At 33.9% G+C, this 23,645-nt stretch overlaps 1 protein-coding gene across 1 annotated transcript; it reads left to right on the top strand.

Moving 5' to 3' along the window:
* Window positions 1–1,390: 1,390 nt before the first annotated feature.
* LOC135160968 (ADP-ribosylation factor 1) lies at window positions 1,391–17,512 on the top strand. Its single transcript, XM_064118178.1, has 5 exons — window positions 1,391–1,547; window positions 5,156–5,323; window positions 5,777–5,886; window positions 9,172–9,297; window positions 13,822–17,512. Exons 2-5 carry the CDS (start codon window positions 5,176–5,178, stop codon window positions 13,984–13,986), a joined length of 549 nt encoding a protein of 182 aa, XP_063974248.1. The 5' UTR covers window positions 1,391–1,547; window positions 5,156–5,175; the 3' UTR covers window positions 13,987–17,512.
* The last annotated feature ends 6,133 nt before the right edge of the window (window positions 17,513–23,645 follow it).

The following is a 23,645-nucleotide window of genomic DNA, read 5'->3' as shown; positions in this document are numbered from 1 at the left end:
CCCCAGAAGTTTCGGGGGTAGGGCCATCTAGAATCACTGTAGGGAACTAAAAAAGAGAATTTCTTTACCTGTTGTGAAAATTACCGATCGGAGAAAGGAATGCGAATGTCCTCTATCATAATTTTGTTGTAACAAAAAATTTTTATGTTTTATAGATGGCGATAGTAATCCGCAAATCATCTTTCAACGTTCTGTCAAGGGATGCTCATCCTAAAATACTAACGAGAATGTGCATGGAAGCTATATGCCCCGTTTTTTTCAAATAATTAATTAATTGTTAATGAATTAATTTATTGTATCGATGATGGTTATTCACTCTTTGAACTTAATCAGATATTTTTTTCGCAGTGCTCTATAATATTTCTTATTGTTACGGTTAATTATATATAATCGAATGAACAACTATTTATTTATTATTTTGTTAAATTTTAAATTCCATCACCGGTAATTTAGGTTGGTCCAATTATATATAATTAACCGTAATAATAAGAAATATTATAGAGCACTGCGAAAAAAATATCTGATTAAGTTCAAAGAGTGAATAACCATCATCGATACAATAAATTAATTCATTAACAATTAATTAATTATTTGAAAAAACGGGGCATATAGCTTCCATGCACATTCTCGTTAGTATTTTAGGATGAGCATCCCTTGACAGAACGTTGAAAGATGATTTGCGGATTACTATCGCCATCTATAAAACATAAAAATTTTTTGTTACAACAAAATTATGATAGAGGACATTCGCATTCCTTTCTCCGATCGGTAATTTTCTCAATAGGTAAAGAAATTCTTTTTTTCAGTTCCCTACAGCGATTCTAGATGGCCCTACCCCCGAAACTTCTGGGGAAAATGGCCGCCACTTCCTGTACCATTCTTTGCGGATGTACCTATTTTAGACCCATCCACCAATGGGAACTCGGAAAGTGTGGCCTCAAGCCGCATTGCCATGGCGTCGCCTAATTCCCCCCAATCTGAGCCTCTGCCTTTAGTCTATTCAATTTGCCACCAGTATTTAAAGAAGAATTAAAATGTCCTCGATCGGTAAACTGAAAGATGCAAAGCGTGCTGGCAAATCCAATAGAATTTCGTCGCAAAGACATTTATAATTCTCCGGTGAACAAGGTTATTTTCATTGGTTAATATTCATTCGGAAGGGAGAGGCAATTTTTGAATAAACTGGCGAAGTTTTCGCCAGCCGCCAGAGTCAACGCTAGCGCCTCTCACTGACGGGGTCATTACTAGGATTGGTGTGAGCTCGCCAGACCCCGAGATAGAAAGAAGCCTCTGCTTTAGCCCCCATCCTCTTGTGTCTCCCTCTGTCCACCCAATGTCCAAGTAATTATCCAAAATCACGTGACCATCAAGCAAACCAATGGCAGTGTTGCCTGCCGCCCTATACGTGGCACGAACGCATGAAATTCTTTTTCCCAACCTTCGGTACGGTCCGCCATTTTAACATACGGAAGTGTTGAAGTTTTATGTTTTAATCGTTGATACAAGCCTCGTAAAAATTGAATAAATAATTTTATTAGTGGAAAAAGGTAGGTAAATTATTAATTAGTTATGAATCGTGAATGAGTGTTCTGTGAAATAGAAAAAATATATTGGGGGATATTTAAGGGAAGGATGAGAAAAAAAATTGACAAAGTTTCAACGTTTAGGTTTTCTTGGAGCCGCTCAGTGTGACTCGTTGGGCTGGTGAGTTGACAGTACAATCATCCCTTGACTGTCGTTGGAACGCGAAGGCGAAAGTAATTTTTCCATCGATCATTTTGGTTTTTTAATCGTCAGGAATAATAGTTTGTGTGAAAGTGAGGAGTGTTTTCTAACACTTGGAAGTATTTTCTTAGAGTTGAGGTGATTCCACCCGGTACGAGATAGACAGGTCTGCCAGCGCATTGGTTGGTAATATTGGTTTTTTTCCTCAATTTTCCAAGTTTTTTTTTCATTGTGTCAATACTTGACGGCTTGGAGATTCAGCAATGGTTTCTCCTTCTGGGGATGGGGCAAGCTCTTTTTTTAAGGGTGACGAGTAAATAGAATCGATTGTATGCCACGCTATCACCTCGTGTGTGCTCTCTCTGGTGGCAGAATGAAACCGAGATGATGACGCGGTGCTCCGAGATTTTACTCACGTGGAAGTTTTGGGGATTGGGGGATACAAGTCTTTTAAAATGACTTTTGAGAGGAAAGTTTATAGTTTTAAAGGTGGCGAGGGGAGGGGCAGGTTCAGAATTATTGGGGTGGAGGAATAGGTGGCGACCATGGGTCAATTTTTTTTGGCTGCTTGCACCCTTGACGAAGCCTGAATATTCTAAGGATATGAAAAAAAATCAGTGTGCAGTGAGGCTTGCACATTTTAAGCGCATATGGATTTGTTAGATTCTTGGGCGATTCTTGGGCCTCTTGAAAATGAGTGATGACTGGTCTAAATTTCCTAGAATTTTCGTTTGGACTTTTGGATTTGAGGAGCGCAAGTGATGGGAACATTAATTTTTGCTAGATGTTTGCTAGATTTTTGTTAGGTTTTCGAGGAGTCCCCTCACCCTTACTATTGTCATACTTTTATAGAATGTAGGAGGGCCTTTTGGGAGAGCTGTGATTGTTGGGATTTGAAAACAAGTGGTGAGAGGTTCTACTACTTATTGGAAAATAATTATTTATTTCTGCCTGAATATGCTCATCTATGTGGCGATATAAAAACCAGTTGGAAATCTTACGCCTAATTATTGCATAGCTCTCTGATTCTTAAGACTTTGTTCTGGAAATTCTGGATTTTTATCTCACAATTGTTAACATTTGCACTTCTAGTGGGGGTTTTCCTTGAGTTTTTAAATTGTTGAAAAATCATACGCATTAGTAATGTGCAAATCTGATGTTTTTCCATTTTTCGACGTCTTTATGAAAATTTCTGGATTTGTTGTGGGGAATTTTAGAGAATAACTGATAATTTGATGGTTAACAATTGTTTACTTACATCTTGACAAGCTTTTCCGATAGGTTTGGGGTAATTGAAAATGTTTTATGTGGAATATTTTTTGCTATATTTATCATAAATAAAAATTACTGACGCCTCGCACTTAATTTGCCTTTTTGGAGGATAGAATAAAGGATTTTTGGATTTTCATTTTTTACATTTGAAAGGTTTTTATGATGTTGGAGAATTTTCGAGGGTATATCGAGTGATGGGGAGTTGAAATAAAAATTTCCCAAAGAAATCTAATGATTTTCCGGAATTTTCTGTAAGTAGATCAACGCACGATTTGATTATGAAAGAGGAAAAATTGTTGTTGTTGTTCTTGTCGTTTGTTCAGTTGACATTACGATTTTGGCGGAGAGCCAGGCCTGGCTGGCTATTCTTCGTATTTGGTGGGGTGTCGCAAGGCGTAAAAAGATAAACAAATAATTGTCACGTGAATAACAAAAGAAAATCCGAGCGAGTATTTTAAAAAAATGCTTACTTCATTTTTTTATCAACACCTCAATCTCTTCAACTTTTCTAATTAAAAAATTAATTAGAACACGTCACTTGTCATTAATTGACAAAACGAAAAGAGGAAAAATTTAACACTGACCATTTTATCACTTATTGGTGTTGTATAAAAAAAATTTCTTACTCTTCTACTGTTCTCATAAATGGTTAATATTCAATAGAATAAAGCAAACCAACCCCCACTCCATTTATTGGGTTTTTCATAAGTTTAGAAGGGGGTGGCTTTGGTGAAAAAAATTTGACTAGAATTTTTCACGAATATTTTTTGCTCTCGCGAATGAAATTGTTTTCAGAAGTCTCAAATAGTCGAAATTCGCAAATACAGCTGGCGATATGATCTTCCGCCATTGGCATTTCCACTTTATTTAGTTATCTTGAAATATTCATATTTTCAAGGAAGAAAAATGCTTTTCTCAACGACATCAAATTAAACACTCGCGTACACATGACAGTTAGAGTATACTGAGAGAGAAAATACAATTTTCTGGCCTGAGGAGAGCAAAGTGACATTTGCCTCTCGCTTGGCGCCTACGCGGGGGCGGAAAAATCCCTTCCCACAACGGCAAGTCAAATAAAGACCCTTTAGAGCATCCTTTATTTACCATATACTATATTGATAATACTATTTGTTTTTGACACCCGAAGTTTTAAAATTCCACCTTGAAATATTTCATTGACAGAATTACAGTTCCGTCCGGAAGTGCATAAACGAACGAACAAATAGATTCAACTATCGGGGTAGAATGGCCTACTCAAAAAATGAATAATCGAGTATAGCGGGTCGTAAATATATTGGAATAGTTTGTTGTTCATTGTTCATTGTATTGCTCCCCTTGATAGATGCAATCAATGTTGTCCATTCCAAAACTCCACTCTCTATTGTATGCTATATAACATTTGCTTGATGATTGAGATCGGCAACCTCACACTTGTTCACATCTTACTTTCCAGTACACATCACTCAAATCCCGCCTGATCTCTTAGAATTCATTCGAAACCATAAATAAATATCCCCCCTCCCCTTTTCCATCCTAATGTATTTATTATGTGTACTCGAGTGTTTAGCAAAAAATATCAAGAAAATTTTTTTTAGAAAATGTAGTTTTTTTTTTTTCATAAAAAACATGGACTCTCAGCCTGAAAATGTAAAAACCTTAAATAGAATAGTCTGAATTGCAGATAGCGAAGGAAAAGACTGAAATTAAAGGTGTGGAAGATGGTTTCGTTGGTTGGACTTTCAATTTTCTGAAACTCAGCAAAATTATTTCCTTCAACATAGCCGAATATCGCAGTTGAAAATTGTATTTTTAATTTTTTTTTTTCGTCAGATCAAGGCCACGTATACTTGTCACAAAGTAAGGATAAAAGATTGTATGTCGATTCTACTCCATAAAAAATGATAGGATATTAATGATTCGGTGGAAACGTGAAATTTCTACACATATTCATTATTTTTTTATTAAGCATTTTTAAAGCTTAGACGTTTGATTTGCATAAACATGTTCATTGTTGGTAGTGAACTTGTTGAAAATTTTATTGACAGTTGTGAAAGTAGATATGAGGATGTCATTGTGCTTTATCAAGTTATTACTGAATTACTTGTCTTGAATGAATTGTAACTGATGATTGATCAATTAATTATCATGAATTTTCCAGGTATTTATTCAACATCGATCATGGGGAATATGTTTGCGACGTTATTCAAAGGCCTCTTTGGCAAAAAAGAGATGAGAATTCTCATGGTTGGTCTCGATGCAGCCGGTAAAACAACAATTCTGTACAAATTAAAATTAGGAGAAATCGTAACGACGATTCCCACTATAGGTGAGATTTAAAGACAATTTTTTTTTCAATTCTCAATTATTTTCAATCATTGAACTAAAATTTTTCAATAAATCATCTAAAAATCAATAGAAGAAATAACATGTTTTTCTCATAATTTCACTTTTTCGTTAAGAACGCAGAACTAAAAGAAAAGGCTAAGAGTTTTTACATAAAATTAAATCTCGAATGAAAAGTATTTTTTAATATTGCATTACCATCTATTTATTAGAGAATTTATTGGAATCCAGGGCAATGAATTCTGATTAATCCAAATACCGTTTTACATTCTCTTGAGCGACTTGACCCACTATTTGTTCAAATATTTTTTGTAGTTTAGTAAATTTATAACAATAAAAGTCATTTGAAAATTCACTCTAATGCCAATTGGTCTTGTTTAGCTTTCATTTTGAAAAAAGGAATTCGTTAAATAATTTAATTTTATTTATTTTTCAGGCTTCAATGTAGAGACTGTGGAGTATAAAAATATTAGCTTTACTGTATGGGACGTGGGTGGTCAAGACAAAATCAGACCTCTCTGGCGACACTATTTCCAAAACACGCAAGTGAGCATCATTTATTACCTAAAAAGTTTTCAAAATCCATTATTTTCCAAGATGACGAATAATTTTACATTTTTAAAGCAGATGAATTTTTCTTGAAAGTACCCCCAATGCGATTTAGAACGAACCTTAAATTACCATGCGAGAGAGCTAGTATCCAAACGTATCAGAAATTGATGCGTTCTTGAAAATACAACTAAAAATACCGAACGTTCAATCGATGGCAGTTCATTACTTAAATCATCAAGAGTTCAGTACTCATACGATGCAGTTTTCCCTCTTTATTTCACAGGATAAATGATTGCGTTTGAATTTCAACTCTTTATATCATTAGTCATAGAAGTAAATACCTCCATGAATAGCACAACTGTTTTTGATTTTTCATCTGAAACTGGTACAGTGCTGCATTCAGCAGGGATACGCCAAAAATATGAACAGATGGTGAAAAAAAATGGACTTGGCGAATAAGAAGACTGGAAATTTAGAAATATATAATTGAGGTGGCGATTAACTGTCCGCTCAGCGTGTGAGAGATGCAAGGGAGAAGGAGAAATATCTTCAATCTAAATTATTAACATATGGGAACCAAATGTAAAATGTAAAATGTTGTCTGATAAATTTTTGAATATTTTTCAAATGTTCAATACAATGGTCTTAGCATAATATGCGTAGAACTCCAGTAATTAAACGAATTTAATTGAGATAAGGATCAACTATTACCTTGCAATAACATAGTCGTAGTAGAAGTTTGCCGCCCCTCCTCCACTCATCTGATGAAGTTACAGTTGATTATTACCTCGATTAATTTTTTCTGTTAACCAGGGGTCCACGCCTTTTACAATAAGACTATTGGAGTTTTTAAAAATTTGAAAATATTGAAAAACATTTCAGAAAACAAAACTTTTCATTTCCTTCCCATTTATTGATCACGAAATGATTTACATTCATGATACTTCCCCTGCACCCCTCCTTCTCTCATACACTGAAATAACAGTTAATCGCCACCGCAATTATATTTCTCTAAATCCCAGGCTTCTACGCTTTATCTGGTAAGACGATTGTAATTAAAAAATTGCTAAAATTAATCAACGATTGTTACCGGACCGATTTGTCATGATAACTTACCCATGAATCCCTCAGGAAATTATTTAGTTTTATATCAAACGTTTATAGCTTTTACTTGATTACAATTGTCCGAACATCTAAATTGAAAAGTACGAACTGTGAAAATTTTTTTAAAAAACACTCTCTTCCAGATAGTTTAGTCTAGCCCATCCGCGCCTTAAATGGAATATACTCCCCAGGGAACGTCATCTAGATTGTTTTTTATTGGACTTTTTCATGTAAACCTATATAATTAAACCTTGAGTTTTTATTATAATTAGTAGATTATCAAAAATAACAAACATATATTTAAAAAAGCAGGCGACTGTAGATGAGTTATGAAAATGTTTGGGATGATTTTTTTTTGTCATTACTAAATTGATGGCGAGCTTCCGAATGGATTTTGCAATATGTTTCTTCTCATTAATTAATATGGATTAACAATGTATATTGATCTAAATCAGAAAATTACCAAAAATATCAGATTATTTGATGAAATAATCTTCATTTGCTTTCTTTCTATTATTTAAAAAATTCTCAGTTAAAAAAAAACGAATCTGATCCAATTAATTCTGAGATATTCCACATAATTATTTTACATTAAAAATCAAATATCTATCAAATTAATCGGTCAATTAACCTCCTTTTGAATACCATCCATTGTAATGATGAAAGGAAGATCTCATCTGAATATTAAGGTAGTCGCTGGATTTTTGCATGGATGAGAGGTCGAGCAATAATATTTTTTTAAAAAGCAAAAAAAGTGACAATGACTATGATTTCTTTGAGAGGGTCCACTTTTCAATTTTTGATTGATACCCGTAGATTCACTCATGACATAAAAAATGAAAAAACAAGGAACTGAATATCTTGTTTAGTTTTAGAATCATTTCGATAGTACTTTTTATAGCCAAATCATGATTTCTCATAAATGGCTTCACCAAACGAGCTGAATCTGGGTACAGATTTAGACTCAACTCTTACCTACTGTCTGAGGAAATATCAAATTTTTTGAATTTTCTTAATTAAAAAATTATCCCTGATCAGTAAAATTTTCTAGTTCTACATTTCAGGAAAATTAGATTTTTTTGTTTTCGGGTGGAAGTAGTGCAATCGGAAATGTAAGAATACAAATTTTCTTTGAAAATATCTCTGCGTGGATTATCTTTTAGTTGATAAAAAAATAAAGCCCTTTTTTATCAATCACAAATTGGAGAGTGAACCCTGAAAGAAATCATAGCTATTGTCACTTGTCTGTTTTTGCGACAACAAAAAAATATTGTTGTTCACCCTCTTACTCCCATTAAAATTCAACTATTAACTGAAAATTCAGAGTAGATGTAGCTCTTATCACTAGGACCGCCGATATTAAAAATGAGCTTAATTGAACAATTAGTTTCGGGGACATTGAATTTTTAGTGTAAACTGATGATGTGGAATATTTTCGAATTGGTTTTTTTTTAATCTGAAATTTTTATTAAGTATAGCAATGAGCAAATACAAGTTACTTCTTGAAACAAGTAGATGTTTTCGTTTATTTGGCTATTTAAATCTATAGATGCTCTTAATAGATATAAATTAATAGGGAAGAACATATTGTAAAAAGGAGGCAGAAGTTGGCCATCAATTTATTGATGGCAAATAAAATATATCCATACATTTACGACATTGCCTGCTTGCTTTTGGGTCGAAATTGAAGAATATTTTCAAAGAACCTTCATAATTATTGAGAAATAAGTGAATAGAGGGAGAAACTTGAAAGGCATGATTACGAGCACAAAGGGTGTACATCCGACCTCAACATGGGGGAAGGAGCATGAAACACCAAATCTTCCAATAGAATACACATTAATTAAAATTTTATAAATTTTTTAAAATAGAATGGATTATTATTTTTTCAATGAAAACACTTGACAAACTTGGCGCTATTTCTTAGTTGAATTATTTTTTTAAATTGTCATCATGAACTTAGTTTAAGTAATTTCGTACCCATTCAATAAACTCTGTTTGTTTTCCAAACCAATTTATCAAAATGCTTACTAAGAAAAATTCATAGTTTTAGAGTATTGAATTTTATGTTATGAATATTATTATTATTATTATTATTATTATAATATAACATCATTAGTTGCACTTTTTGAAAATTCACAGCAACTAATCTAATGATTGGGTTAATGTCTGTAGGGGTTAATTTTCGTGGTGGACAGCAATGACAGAGAACGTATTGGAGAGGCACGTGAAGAATTGATGCGAATGCTGGCTGAGGATGAACTCAGAGATGCTGTACTCTTAATATTTGCCAACAAACAGGTAACTCAAAACTACATCTCTCTTTTCTTTAATGATTGACTAATTTATTTTTTTCAATTGGTAGGAAGTTTACAAATATAATTTTTGTAAAAAAACTTGATACGATTTGGTAAATGACTTTATTGGGATTTTTTGAATATTTTCTCTGGACTAGAAAAAATTGGCAATATATGAAAACAAATATTAGTCACGAATTGAATAAAAGGTACTGGGGATTATTCATCCTCATTCCTTAATGAGGATTATTCAATATTATTTCAACAGATGGAAAACGAGCTGTTTAATTTTTTCGTTTCATCCGGAATTTTCATTCCTTAATGTCCATGAAATTAACATTAAGTTCTATTATTAAAATGAACAATCAATCAATTTCTCTCACCTTAGTATTTTTTAGTAAAGACGAATTGGTGAATTTGAATGATTATTTTTCAGTATTTGAGCTTGTCAAACAGAATTTTCATCGGAAATTCATTAGTAGAATATCATGTGTTTTTCATGTTTCAAACCATTTGGCGTTGAGAATTTTAGGTGGCAGATAAATAGATACAGTAAATTATCCGAAAATATAGTTTGATAATATGTCGGTTTGGCCGATTTCCTCTCGGCCATATTGGCCAAACCATCAGTCATAATGTGCCAGCCACAGAGCAATGACACTAAAGCCAGCTGTAAAGTGTTTCTGGAATTAATTTGACGAGATTCTTCGTTGATTTTACCAGCCCGGTAAGGCTCCCAAGGCCCATCCAATCTGTCAGTTGAGTAGATATGAATCGTTTATAGCCATCATAAATATCATTTTTTTTTTTCTGGATAACGAAAATCTACTCCCCGTTGCAAGCCAATTTTTTAGGGGAGTTTGTGCCTTTGAAGGAGGAGTGACATAAATAAAATTTTGTCTCGTCTGAGAAAATCATAGAGTATCAGAACTTTTTGGAGAATATCGGAAAATCTCGAAAATAATTTTTCATTGTGGCTGATAATGAGACGAGTCATTGACCCTTATGAAGATTTTTTTCTTCGAATATGAAAAAAAGTTGAAGAATGACTTGCTGAGATTCATCAAAGCGAAGGGGCTATCAGTTTTTTTTCATTTTTTGCGATTTATTCGATATCTCCCATGAGCAAATGACTTGATAACCTTGCTCAGAGGCGCTATTTAATCTTTTGGATAATTATTTGTATTAAACTGAGGAAAAGTGAGTCAACATTGACAGATCACTCCTCTTCTTTTTGCCACTGAAACGTCAGTATATTCAAAGATATCCTCCAAAGACCATACCCAATAATTTCAAGTTCTAAGTAACACCTGACACGAAAACAGCCATTCACTATTTTCAAATGCTCTATCTTTATTCCAAATAATTACAACGAATTTTAAATAATGATTTCATTTATCAGAAGATAATGTTTAAGGGGGGGGGGGAGGGGTAGTCTTGTTTTACCCCCCGATAAGCCTCCTCCCTACCATTTCAATTCCCGTATTCATCATTTCTGATGACCTTCCGATTATGCCCACTCTGGAAATCCCTTTCGGACAAGGTCAACTTCATCGGGTGGATCAAAAAAATACGTATCTCTTAGTTTTTAATCCTCTGTAGAATATATAAAGCCCATCTGTGCTTCACATTCTTCTAACTTGACAAAAAACTATTCAATTTTATAATAATTGCCTCGCAAGTAGCACTTATCTGTCTTATATGAAACATCAGTGTCCACGTCCTTTCTGCATTGTTGAAAAATACAATGGGAAAACAATGGCTTTGTTTGTAATTTACTGATTCCCCCTTCCATCATCATTAATTAAGAAAATAACAGGAGTCAAACTGGCTCTGTTCCAAATGCACAAAGTTGCCCCCCACCCCCTCGTCCTATGTCCGTAAAAAAAACCACCACGTGGAAACATGATTTAATGGAATTCTCCCTGCCATCACCGTCGTTAATTGAGAAAAAGGACATGGCAAAATGGGTATCAATGGGTCCTCATCATTTACCAAATTCATCCCTTCCCCCTTTTTTTTTATATTGTCAAAAAAACAATGTTGCTACAAGTGATACAAGAATTGGGTTACTATTATGACGTTGTTGAAATAGAATAACTGAATATTCAATCAAGTAACAATGCTCTGGCAATGCATCTTCAAATGATTTGAACTAAAAAATTGATTAATTTCCATTTATGTGCCATTTATGTGTATTCCTCATTGCACTTGCACGCTAGACGATCCCTGACCTACTGCACTGTGCGGCGGCTGTTTATTCAAAACAGTTGAATATGGAGAAAAAAAAATGACCCATCTGCAAACTGCAATCTGGGTGATTGGGTTTAAAAACAATGTCAGCGCGTGAAAAATTGAAGCGAAAGAGCTTTTTGATTATTCATTCGAACGGCATAAAAAATCCCGAGTGAGAAATTCGTAGGCGATATTTATGCTGAATTCAACCAATGAACAAACTCCATCAGATTAATTTAATGACAGGCGAATTGAACGGTATTACACTATTTATTAATAATTATAGTGTGCAGTGCCTCCACAATTTATCATCCATAGACCTAGTAATAAACTAATGGTGATATATATGACAGAATAAAAAGGGGGATATTCTTTCGTTTAACATTTTCCACATTAATTAACTGATTAACTCATCTGACGATTGGAAGCCTAAAAACTCTCACTAAAATGTGAGAGTTTCCGAAATCCCACTCACTTGATACGGTGGTGGTGGTGACACTCACTTTCTTTTAATAAATTTGACACTCGTCTACGTCACGTAACATCTAAGATCTTGCCATTTCAATGACAAGTGCCCTTGATTATTCTATATATGCTCACAAGTTGGTCAATAGGTCAAAAAAAAAAAAACATTTGGTCCAACAAATAAGCGAAATCGATATTCTCCACTAGCAGCGGTTGGCCATAAAATGGTTTGCAATCAGACCCCCGATAATCGGCCATGTTGTCGAGGTCAACATTGGAAAAAACATTCTCCACGACACTAAATTACTTGTCTGATCGTTGGATTCAATAAAAATTGATTTTAAGACTCGTTTGGGGAGGGTCGCCTGATCATAAATCGCCACCATAAATAAAATGTTAAAATAAGGGTTTTATTAAACTATAATGGTAGGGCGATTATTGGGTTAATAATAACTGCTTGCAATCTGCGATAACGTTTTCATGTTATAGATGATTTTTTTAATAATTTAAAAGGAAATAAAAAAATTAAATTTTCCAATGTTCTCAAAGAAATCCAGTACTCTACGAGAAAATTGTGACTACAAGCCTAGCTTTTCATTATCCAGCTCAGAATGTAGCAAAAAATATAATTAGAGGACATGAAATTCATTGGAGACAGATTATGACTGATGGTTTCGTCAATGTTGCCGATAACAAGTCCGCCAAACTGACAACTATATTTATTTATCTGTCATACAAAATGCTCAACATGAAAGTGGTGGAAAGGTGAAATTTCCTTTAGAATGGAATGCTGGAATTTCCGTCAGAACCCACTGAACGCCAAGGAATTCCCTTGGAGAATTTTCCTTTTTCACTGACACATCATTGATTAACAGTTTTTTTTTTATCCTCATACTAGCTCCTGCCTGCACTATGCTTGGCCCAAATTCATGTATAACAATAATCAGTAGTAATACCACTAAATAATAATCGAAAATAATAATGGAATATTTACCGATAGTATTGTTAGCTAGGATCGAGTGTGTCAAATTTTTCAGGGTAAAAGGCCAGCTTCGCGCTAAATTTTAACATTCATTGAATCCCTAGGCAATAATGCTATCGGCAATTTTCAAACACTAGTGGTATTACTACTGAAAAAACAATGCCCGTAATACTATCATCTGAAAGCCAAAATCATTTGAGTTTTTACGATAAATCACTGATCCATCGCTCACCTGACTTACTTCTTTATTTGTCTGTAAGGAACCTATTATTGAATAATCGATAATTTCGAAGCACTTGGCTGTCGATCAATTCTTGATATATCGAAAAAACAAAAAAAAATTCGGCGCTTGCAAATTTTTGCTCCTAGTCCATGCACTGACTATGGCTTTGTTCCAAAATTGGGGTCCCTGAATAAACTAATTTGGAATTATCCAGTTTTGGTGCGTAGTACACCAATGTGTACGTTATTTTTTCCTCCGATTCGCTATAGCCAATGTTATGAAAAATTCAACTGTTTATACAAATATATGACTCGTGACCTATGCAAGTTATAAAAAAATGTTCAAGACAAAAGTGTTTCGTCTTCCCAAGACGAATAAAATAATGGCTCTTTTTCTATCTATCATAAATAACTGTAACTGATTATACTCGAATCAAATGACTTATCCAATGCTTTCTTCTTGAATATTCTATTTTAAAAATTGCCTCATGTAAAAAAAAAACATGTTTCTTGTTGATTTTATTTTAATACAATTTTGATAATTTCTCATGAAAAAACAGTGAAAAATTATGTGAAAAGTCCCGTGGACAGAGGATTGAAGAATGATAATTTTCAATTTTTCAGGACCTCCCAAATGCAATGAATGCAGCAGAGATAACTGATAAATTGGGACTTCATTCGTTACGCAATCGGAACTGGTATATCCAAGCAACGTGTGCCACAAGTGGTGATGGCCTATACGAGGGTCTTGATTGGCTCTCAAATCAGCTTAAGAATGCAAACCGCTAATCTCCACTACGACTAATTGATTGATTCCTACATTTTAAATCGAGATGAGAAAAAAAAGTAAAAAAAAAACCACATTATTACGATCATTAAAAACAATGACGAGAAATCGATGAAATAAAACACAGGATATGTATTTGCGAACGGTTCACACTAACCTATGCCCCCTCTACTGAAGAAAAAGTACAAAAAAGTCGAGGAAAATTTACAATTTCTACAGAAAACCAAATCAACGGAAACATTAGTCGAGGAAAACATGATGAGTCGAGTTTTTCATTGCAGACATTGTCTTACATCTCGAAAACCCTGACATTTTGGGAAAAATATCTTTATCCCTTTTTCTAGCTTTGAAAAATCTTACAAAAAAATGTATCTGGATATTTATCCCTTGGATCACAACTAAGGAAAATCATGTCATTCAAAGTACGTGACAAACCGACTTTTCACGCTTTTCTCGACGACAAATCAAATAAACAATTTTTTTTTTCATTAAGAATTATTTAAGACAACAGGGGGAGGTTCAGTAACATCTCGGAATCCTAGAGAAATTGGAGAAAAATGAATAAACATCGGGAAAAATTCCAGAGCTGTGGAGAATGACAAGTTTTTGTGTTTTAAATGGTAAAGAATTATTGGAAAATTGCGAGATCCTTGAGATGCACTTATGGATGGCATAGCTGACTCTTAAAATCCACCATAATTACTTTATGATTTTCTCCGTATTTCTCTTCACTAATTTAACGGAAAATTAAGACAGATAACAAAAAAACATTGTCCATTAAATCTTATAATGATTAATTATTATTGATTATTGTATTATTATTAGTATGATAATTACAAGTTTTTACACATAAATTAATGATTATGCGCGACTTGAGTGGATGGGTATGATAATTCATTATTCGAAGAATATTATGATCCCTTTTCTTTTCATTGTAATTGGAAATTTTTTTCTTTTTCTGATTTTTCGTAACATAAATCTTAAATGAAAATCATTTTTTTAGTGTTTTAGACTATTTTTTAACCTTGAGATCATATGGCAAGGGTGAGTGAAGGAAGGAGAATTAAGTTTTTCGTATTGTTTGAGATGAAAAGCCAGAAATGAACAGCAGATGTTTTATTTGATTTTTTTTTTTTTTTTTTCAAATCGAAAAATTGAAGAAGAACATTTTCACATTAAGAGACCCACATTGAGGTTTTTTAAATTCCCTTTCCCCGTATCCCATCATCGGACCCTAGTTCCAACTATGTAGAGATGGACAAAAATAGGGAGATAAAGCCCGGCGCCAGCTATAATTCATCTGACATGCAAGTGGATAAATATACTTTCCCAACTTTCATTTAATTGAAATCGGAGAAATACGTAAAATATGAGGTGACGGCCACCTGTTTGGTTGAATCATTTGCACGCCCATTTTATCGATGGTGCTCACCTCTTGAGAGCAACCATAAAAAAAACTCACCACAGGCTCCAATGTTACGCCGTTGTACCTAAAATGAATAATAGCAAGTCCAAGTACTTATTGGCAGACATGTCTAAATAATTAGCTACCCACTAGCTTCGATATTATTCCATATTTTTCTAATTTTAGTCACATCATTACGGAATTGTCATCAAACGAGCAGTGTGTCAGAGGTTTTTCACGGTAGCCATATCCCATATATTTCTCATTGGGCTATTAGAGTATATTAAAAATGCTGATGAAAAATCCAAGAGAGGAGAATAGAAACTCATTTTTTTTTATTTTTTATATATAGTATATAATATACGCATAACATAGCTAAAAAGCATACAAGTATAAAGTGATAACTCGAATCGCTATCTGTTGGAGCAAATATTTGCCCCGACTTTTAGCCGTATTCAAGTATTGAACCATAAATTTTGACTGACCAATAGAAAAATGAAGATATTGCCAAACTCTTTAATTGGAGGGTATTTTACATGAAAATGAACAAAAAAAAAACAAAAGAATGAGACTAGTAGTTCTTCACTTAATGAGGAATAAATATTTGAGAAAGCAATGATTCGATTTCGTTCATCTTCAATACCAAACTAAAAGGGTAGATTGTTGTTTTAAATTTTCATTTCGATTATGGTTTTGAATTATGGCGCACGCAGGCAAAATGAAAGAACGAATATAAAGTTGAGAAATTGCTCTATCTTCAGTACGGCTCTGCAAATAAACTTGAATTTAGTTTTAAAATTGCACTAATGAAAACACTAATTTTCAGCATCATTGCACCCATTGTTCTCGACTAATAACGACAGATCTCGACAGATGATTACAAATGTCCACACACCTACAGACAATATTCAAAAACATGATTTTTTAAACATAACTCACATGTCTAAGCATTCCCAATAAAAATTAGCTTATCGAAAAAAAAATACGATTACAATTTTCCATTGGAAAGAAACACTTTCAGCGCGCAACACTTACTTTAGCAGAATTTATTAATTTATTTGTATGTGAAATAAATTATAAGGAATGCCGAGCTTTATTCCCCATGATCTGGCATCTTTAAATAGGCCGGAATTAGGTAAGGATTAAAGGGCTTGCAAGTACTTGTAGTCCATCTTCCATAAAGACAACATAAGAGAATTGAGAAGAAGAAACATTAAGGTGGAGAAAATTTTCCTTGTTTTTGGATGAGAAAAAACATTAGCCTTATAGAGACTTTCCTAGGCCCTGGTGATATTCTCAATTTCCCCGAGTTATTTTCCTTGTTTAATATTCGATAAAATCATCAGTCAAGTGCTGATGTTTAATTTAGAAGACGAATTTTTTTTTTGCATTTGGCTGAATGTATAACGACCTTTTTCCAGCTGAAATCATTTTGAAGAAAAACATTCTTATCACGTTCTCTAGGATTCCACGTTAATAAAATCATTCTAACGAAAAACGTGGCAAATCGATTTTCCATGTGATAAAACCAAAAAATGGTAATTTTTTTATTCCTTTTCTAAACATCATGGCATTACTTGGTAATTATTTAGGACTTTGGCATTAGCTACCTCCTAGGCCTAGCAGCCAACCAGTCTGCAGGGTTTTCTGAGGACGCTAGTGTCAATAAGCTAAATAGTTGGCTATAATTTTAACATTTTTTGCTGGAGGCGGGTGATATCACTGACTGAGTGTCCCTGAGAAGTTTGAGAATTCAGTAAAAATCGGAAAAAGGAAATAGAATAGATCCAAAGAGAAAAAATAGAGAGACATTCCGATTTATCCACGTAAAGATAATATGTTTTTATCTTTTGCTCTTCTGAAAGAATAATTTTTCATCACGGAGAAATTAACGAAGAAGAATTAATGTTTTATCAGCTCAAGATAATTTTTCACTGTTCTTTTAGTTGATTCACTTCCGCAATTTTAATCCGCTGAGGGCCCCAAATACCCAAAACCATAAAAAAAAGACGTCGAACCGCTGGCGATGACCTTCCAAAGTGAAAAAAAAAACAACAGAAAACAAGAATTAATAGATGAAAACCAAGTGAAAAGTAATAAAAGTGAGATAGTGAATTAGTCCTCACTAATTATCAAATAATGAGGTGGATTGGCTTAAGGGAAAAGCCCTGAGAAATTAAAAAAAAATTGTATGAAAAAGGGAAAAATAGGAGAGAACTTTCAGTTGAAAAAAAGAAAATACGAAAAATATGAAGATACGAGAAACATTTTTTTTTATACTAATTAAATTCCTTGATAAGTCCTATCCATTGGTGAATGCGTCACTTTTGCGAGTGCTGAATGCGTTTTTACGAAACACATAATCTTCTTTATTAATGAAAAAATCTAAATATATTAAGGGATAAAGAAGAAAAAGTTTCACAGTATAGAAAAATGAATAAAATGCCGTTTAATTACGCGAAAAATGGAGTAAATAAATTCGTATTATGTATGAATGTTCAAGAATAATTTGTGAAATATATTGTAACTGTGCTTTATGTCGTTTATTTCAATACTTTGATTTTTCGACGTGCATTTGACAATTTTATAACAATTTTCATTTCCTCTAGATTCAGCAATGAGACCAAAACTTTGAATATTCATTTTCTCACAACGTAGAAATTCGCTTCACTCCAATTAACATCATGACAAGGATAAACTTATTTTTTCTTACATTGAGCCGGTGTGGAAAAAAGGGCCTTTTCATTTACTAGTAAACGAAAAATGGCACTCTTTGTCACCCCCTGAATGTAACTGACAAAAACAATAGTGAGACGAGGTGTTGTAACTCGTGTGATGTGTGATTGACACTTCAACTAATACATGGAAATATACTATTTCGTCACTCCGAAAAATTCGAAAAATCTACTACTAGACTTTTCTCTTTCTCTCCCAATAATTGTCTTTGAGTGGGTTAATGTTTGTTAATAATATTGACTTATTATAAATAAGATGACCATTCAACAAGTGGTGAAAATCCATATTAGTGATTATTTGCTCATCGACTTGTGAATACAATCTTATGGCTTATGCTTGCACACCACACCTAACCTAACCTACAAAGCGCTTTGCGTCTTCTTATACTAGTCAATTACACAAAAAGCCAAGACTTTTTCATACGGTATTTTCGTAATATTGACTTTCGAGAGGACTCGATTGTTTGCTCATCAATTGATCGAAATAAATGATGTTTATGCACATCATATCCGGTTTAATCGTCTCAGAGTGCCGAATGAACGCAACGCGCCCTCTTATTTTTCCTTTCCTCTTCCTATTTATAAAACAAAAAATAACAACACGAGTCAACTAATCGAACATGCCACATTTTATGGAGATATACTCGACTATGTAATAGTAGTCATAATCGATCATTTGGCAATGTATAATGGATTAGTGAAGAAGGAAAAACAAATGGTGATGACCCTCTCTTCTCTTCTTATGGAAATGATTTTTATGATTTTCAGATGAGATTCATCAATCCCTGCATACCTGCCCTATTGGAAAAAGTACAGGAATATTACAAAGTTAACTGATAATCTCAATGAATAATTTCACAATAAATTCAAGGCTCTATGATTTTTAACAATGGTAAGGGTTATAATGACTGGAATAATCAAATATTTTGTTGGCAAATCAAAATAAGATAAATGATTTATTTGCGATTTTTTAATATTATCATTTAATAAAATTAATACTATCAGGGGAATAATATGAACAGGGCACCCTCCTCTTGAAAAATCGGCGGGTTTATTGATTACCTTTAGTTGTAGAGAAGAATGTTGAAAGGACATATGTACATGTCAACTATAAGTATTTCATTATGAGCTTTTTAAATGAAAACATTCAAGTGGAGCAAGCGATCAGAGTGAGCTATGCTCACACCCCACTTTTCTATTGATGATAAATTAATAATTTATTTACCTATTTAATGACTCTCCACTCTCTCCCCATTTTTGATTATGCAATGCATATGATTCTCATGTTGCTACGTCTTTCGACACCCTCTTTCACATTTATATCTAGCTTAACAAAAAATCACAACAATTTAGAAAAAATTAATAAACTAAACTCTCGAACGATGACCCCCCTCTCTAAAACTTATACTAAAATTATAGAATTGGCCTTTCTTTGTAAATGAAAAGGTGAGAATTAAAAGCGATAGTTTTGGGTGTTGTGTTGTGTTGTGTTGTGTTGTTGTGCCACTGATGAGAACCGGGTGAGTACAAATTTTGAAATCAATATTTCTACATACTATGGACAAAAAAAAATACATCAATAAAATATAGCACTGGAAGGTAAATAGCAGCATGAATTTGTATGAATTTTCCACGACATTTAAGCTACTCACATGAAACTCGAACCCACATCCTCCAGAGGCCTATTCTATTCATAATATATGTATACATATTTTCATAAACGGTATGGAAAAACATTTATGGCAATTAAGTTTAAAGATGTAAACTTTGGTCATATGGTTATATGACCAAAGTTGGTTATATGGTATAAGTGACACGCCATTCTTTCCAATATATATTTTGTTCGGTATTGAAAGTTTATTTTATAAAATTTCAAAGGGTTCTCGAAGAATAGTAGAGAATGTATTTACATGAGCAGGGATTGGGGGAGACAAATTCCTTTAAGCGAGAGTTAAATAATTTCTTGGGTCTCAAGAGAATTGTGCTTCAAACTCAAATAACTATAGTGACTATTCTAAACCGAGTAAACTTCAGGCTCACGACTTCAATTCAACATCAATGAATTGTAAACTAATGGAAGACAGGTATTCTACCTAAGTATTTGTAATAATGCTCCAATGACCGTAGGAAGGTGGCTTATTAGTCAGTATAAAAAGACAAAGGGGAGATCTTCTCCTTTAAACCAATAGTCGTCCATTTTTATCAATGACAAATTCTAGCTGGAAGAGTCCAAATATTATTCTTCGACGAAATTCACATCTCTCAACATAAGAGCATTAAACAATCAAGGAATAAAACAAGTAAATGCAAGACATCTGGTAAACATGGCAAACTTTAGAATTTAAGAAAACTTTACGACATACCCGGCATACATGTTAGTTCATTCGGATTAAATTCCTAAATGTCTGAGATCGCCCCGTCAGAGAACCACCTTGGTTGAACCTTTAATCAAAAATCTTAAGGGCACAATAAATTCCTTATACCAATAGTAAAATGTAAATTCAACACTTTAATTTTTCACAAAATTATTATTTCAAAAGAACCCCTGCTGAAAAATGTTTTACACACGTAAAAAAAAAGAGAAAAAAATTGTATAAACTGCATGAAAAAAAAACATCTGATGATAAGATCGATAAGACCAAAAAAAAATCTCCGAAACAAACGTTACGAATACACACGCTAAAGCCTCCAAAAATTGTACCAACTGTGCACGTGATTATTATTTTTTTGTGTAATCGCATGTACTTTTCGAGTTATTGAAATTAACTTTACTCGAAAGAATATTAAGACTAAATTCAAAATTTTTATAGAATTATTAATTCTCTTAAAATGAGAGAAAAAAGACATAAAACGGAGTTTTTTTAATGCACAATTTTGTATTTTAATGGAGACTCAATGGATTTCTACAAGGGTTTTTGTTTTATTTTAAAACTTGACACACTTATTAATAAATTTAAGGTTTTTTTTAGGTAACAAGGTAAGAAACAATGAAAAAAGTAATGTTATGAAGGCGAAAAGAGCTCGGATGGCGAAATGCGAAATAGAAAACCCGTATATGCGTGAACGGAAAATCGTTGATGGTTTTTTGAAATCGGAGTTAAGACTGCAAAATCTCGGAAAACTCTCTCACCATTCCCCTATCGTCTTCTGAGGGTGTGTCTATTGAGTGAGGATCTTTAAGGAAGTTGGAAATGCTGGTTTTTAATTGGAGAAATGTTAACTGCAGGGGAGGTAGTGCCGATAATCAAAAGAGACTTGGGGTAGCTGCTATGTATTGTTTATTAAAAACTCAAGTATCGAATCAGTTTAAATGTTCTTTATTGGCAAAGATGGTAAGAAAGAGGGAGATACTATTCAGAATGGGCTGGTAAATATTAGTGGTGTAGTGAGTCATGAAGAGGGATGTCCTTTGGAGAGGTTTTTGCAAAAGTTTAAGGAGTAGGAGTAGTAGATATTCGATTTCGAGATTAAAATTAAAGTGCCCTATTACCTTAGAAGTATTTATCTGTTAGCTTAGCTGTGTAAGTAATAAGCGGATAACAAGATAGTTTGAAGATTATGAATGATTAATGATAAGGCATCTGTGGGTTTTCTCATCTCTACGGAGAATAGAGAATAAACCTTAGAATATAGTGTAGTCTATGAATAAATTGGGTAGAAACTTCCACCTTCCCAATACCAATGATCCCGGCACAGAAAAAACATTCTATCAATTTATCATCATATCAAGATACGCGGTAGCGTATCGGCCAAGTACACGTTTCATACGTGAAAGATCACCGAAAGCTACCAAGTATCTACAGGGTGTCCCAGAATTGCACGTCCAAACTTTAAACTTAAGTTGGGGGTGAAATTCTGGATCGAAAAGTCCTGAGCGACTTTTTGATCAGATGCACCTTCTTCAAGTTATTATGGGTTGAAGTTGGACGAATCAGGGGCCTGGAATACCCAGTCGCACGTCGGTGAGAAAAACATGTGAGTGTAGTGGTGTCCCCACCATACCGTACTACTCCCTTGCGACGGCAGAAAGAGATGACTGGAGGCGGAGGGTAAGAGGTAGTATTTCGATTACGATTCGTTTTCTTTAATTTATCTTGTTTATGTATTTTTCCAAAGAATAATTTTTTTTAAATTAAGCCTATTTCTGTTTTTCACTTTTCATCTTAATCGAAATACCAAAAGATTAATAAGTGCTTTAATATTATAAAAGTTTATAAAATTAAATTGATACAAATTATAAAATGTTTTTTGGTGAATAAATTTTGCAATCGTATGATTTCTTCTTTCGATGAACACAACCATGGACAATAGAACCTAAGCAAAACGTTAAGATTCGTTTTCTTTAGTTGATATTGTTTATGTATTTTTCTAAAGAATAATTTTTTTTTAATTAAGTCTATTTCTTTTTTGCGCTAGGGGGGGGGGGGCGAAGCCTCCGGCTCGCCTCGACTGCGACTTGTCACGCCTCGTGCTGCAAACTTCACACTTCTCACAATCCTCAACCTATCGTCCTCATGTCATAATCTACTATTATGTAGCGGGCAGGTGTTCATTTTTTTTATTTCCCTCCCCTTCCTCTTACCCACCGCCGCCATGCATCTCTTTCTGCCGCCGCAGGGGAGTAGTACGGTATGGTGGGGACACCACTACACTCGCATGTTTTTCTCACCGACGTGCGACTGGGTATTCCACGCCCCTGATTCGTCCAACTTCAACCCTCAATAACTTGAAGAGGGTGCATCTGATCAAAAAATCGCTCAGGTCTTTTCGATCCAGAATTTCACCCCCAACTTAAGTTTAAAGTTTGGACGTGCAATTCTGGGACACCCTGTATACACCACACAACTTACCCTTCCACTACCTCCAGTCCCTTTTTCTTAGTTAATAAACTTACGCGATAATTTTGATGAAAACTGGCCTTAGTTACATTATATAAATCGCGTATCAGCTTTCCACTGATCCAATTTTCGATTTTGTTTATTGAATATTAACGAAGATATGCGCATAGCAACGAGCTATCATGCACATTTCTCGAGTTTTTATTATGTCCATCAACTAACGGGTTACACTTGAGCAGCTCAGTTGGCAGCGCGCAGTGTAGTGTACTGTAGTGTAATACATAATCGTGATTGGCCATTCGCTAGTAAGACGGTGGTGATCTAGAGACCTTATACAACAGTGTACAGTGCAGTGAAGTGTTGGTGAACGCATCCTCCCTCGTTTTGTCAGTTTATCAACATGGCCGACAATGATCTCAACATCCCAGCTCTGGCAGAAGGCGCTTGAAAATATCAAATATTAACTATGTAACAGAAAAAAAGACTGTTTATTTAGAGTACGAAAACCATGTGTTCAACGAAGACTAGAAGTTTCTGATAATTTTGAAAATAAAATAATGGACCTTATAAAATGTCTGAAGTAATTTCTTTGCGTTCCTTTTTCCCATTGTCGTCTTCTTATCTACTTTTCTATTTTATTTGAACGTTATTTTCTGACTATACCTAACTCGAAGAAACCCCAA

This window comes from Diachasmimorpha longicaudata, chromosome 3 (genome assembly GCF_034640455.1).
Source record: "Diachasmimorpha longicaudata isolate KC_UGA_2023 chromosome 3, iyDiaLong2, whole genome shotgun sequence".
NCBI classification, from domain to species: Eukaryota; Metazoa; Arthropoda; class Insecta; order Hymenoptera; family Braconidae; genus Diachasmimorpha; species Diachasmimorpha longicaudata.
Note: the sequence above shows the minus strand (reverse complement) of the source record. Positions and strands in the feature narration are given on the sequence as shown.

Excerpts from the sequence above, each read along its gene's own strand:
- LOC135160968 (XM_064118178.1), top strand. The coding sequence starts at position 5,176 with ATGGGGAATATGTTTGCGACGTTATTCAAAGGCCTCTTTGGCAAAAAA. Across the intron at positions 5,324-5,776 it reads AACGACGATTCCCACTATAG|GCTTCAATGTAGAGACTGTG; the intron begins GTGAGATTTAAA and ends TTTATTTTTCAG. Across the intron at positions 5,887-9,171 it reads ACTATTTCCAAAACACGCAA|GGGTTAATTTTCGTGGTGGA; the intron begins GTGAGCATCATT and ends TAATGTCTGTAG.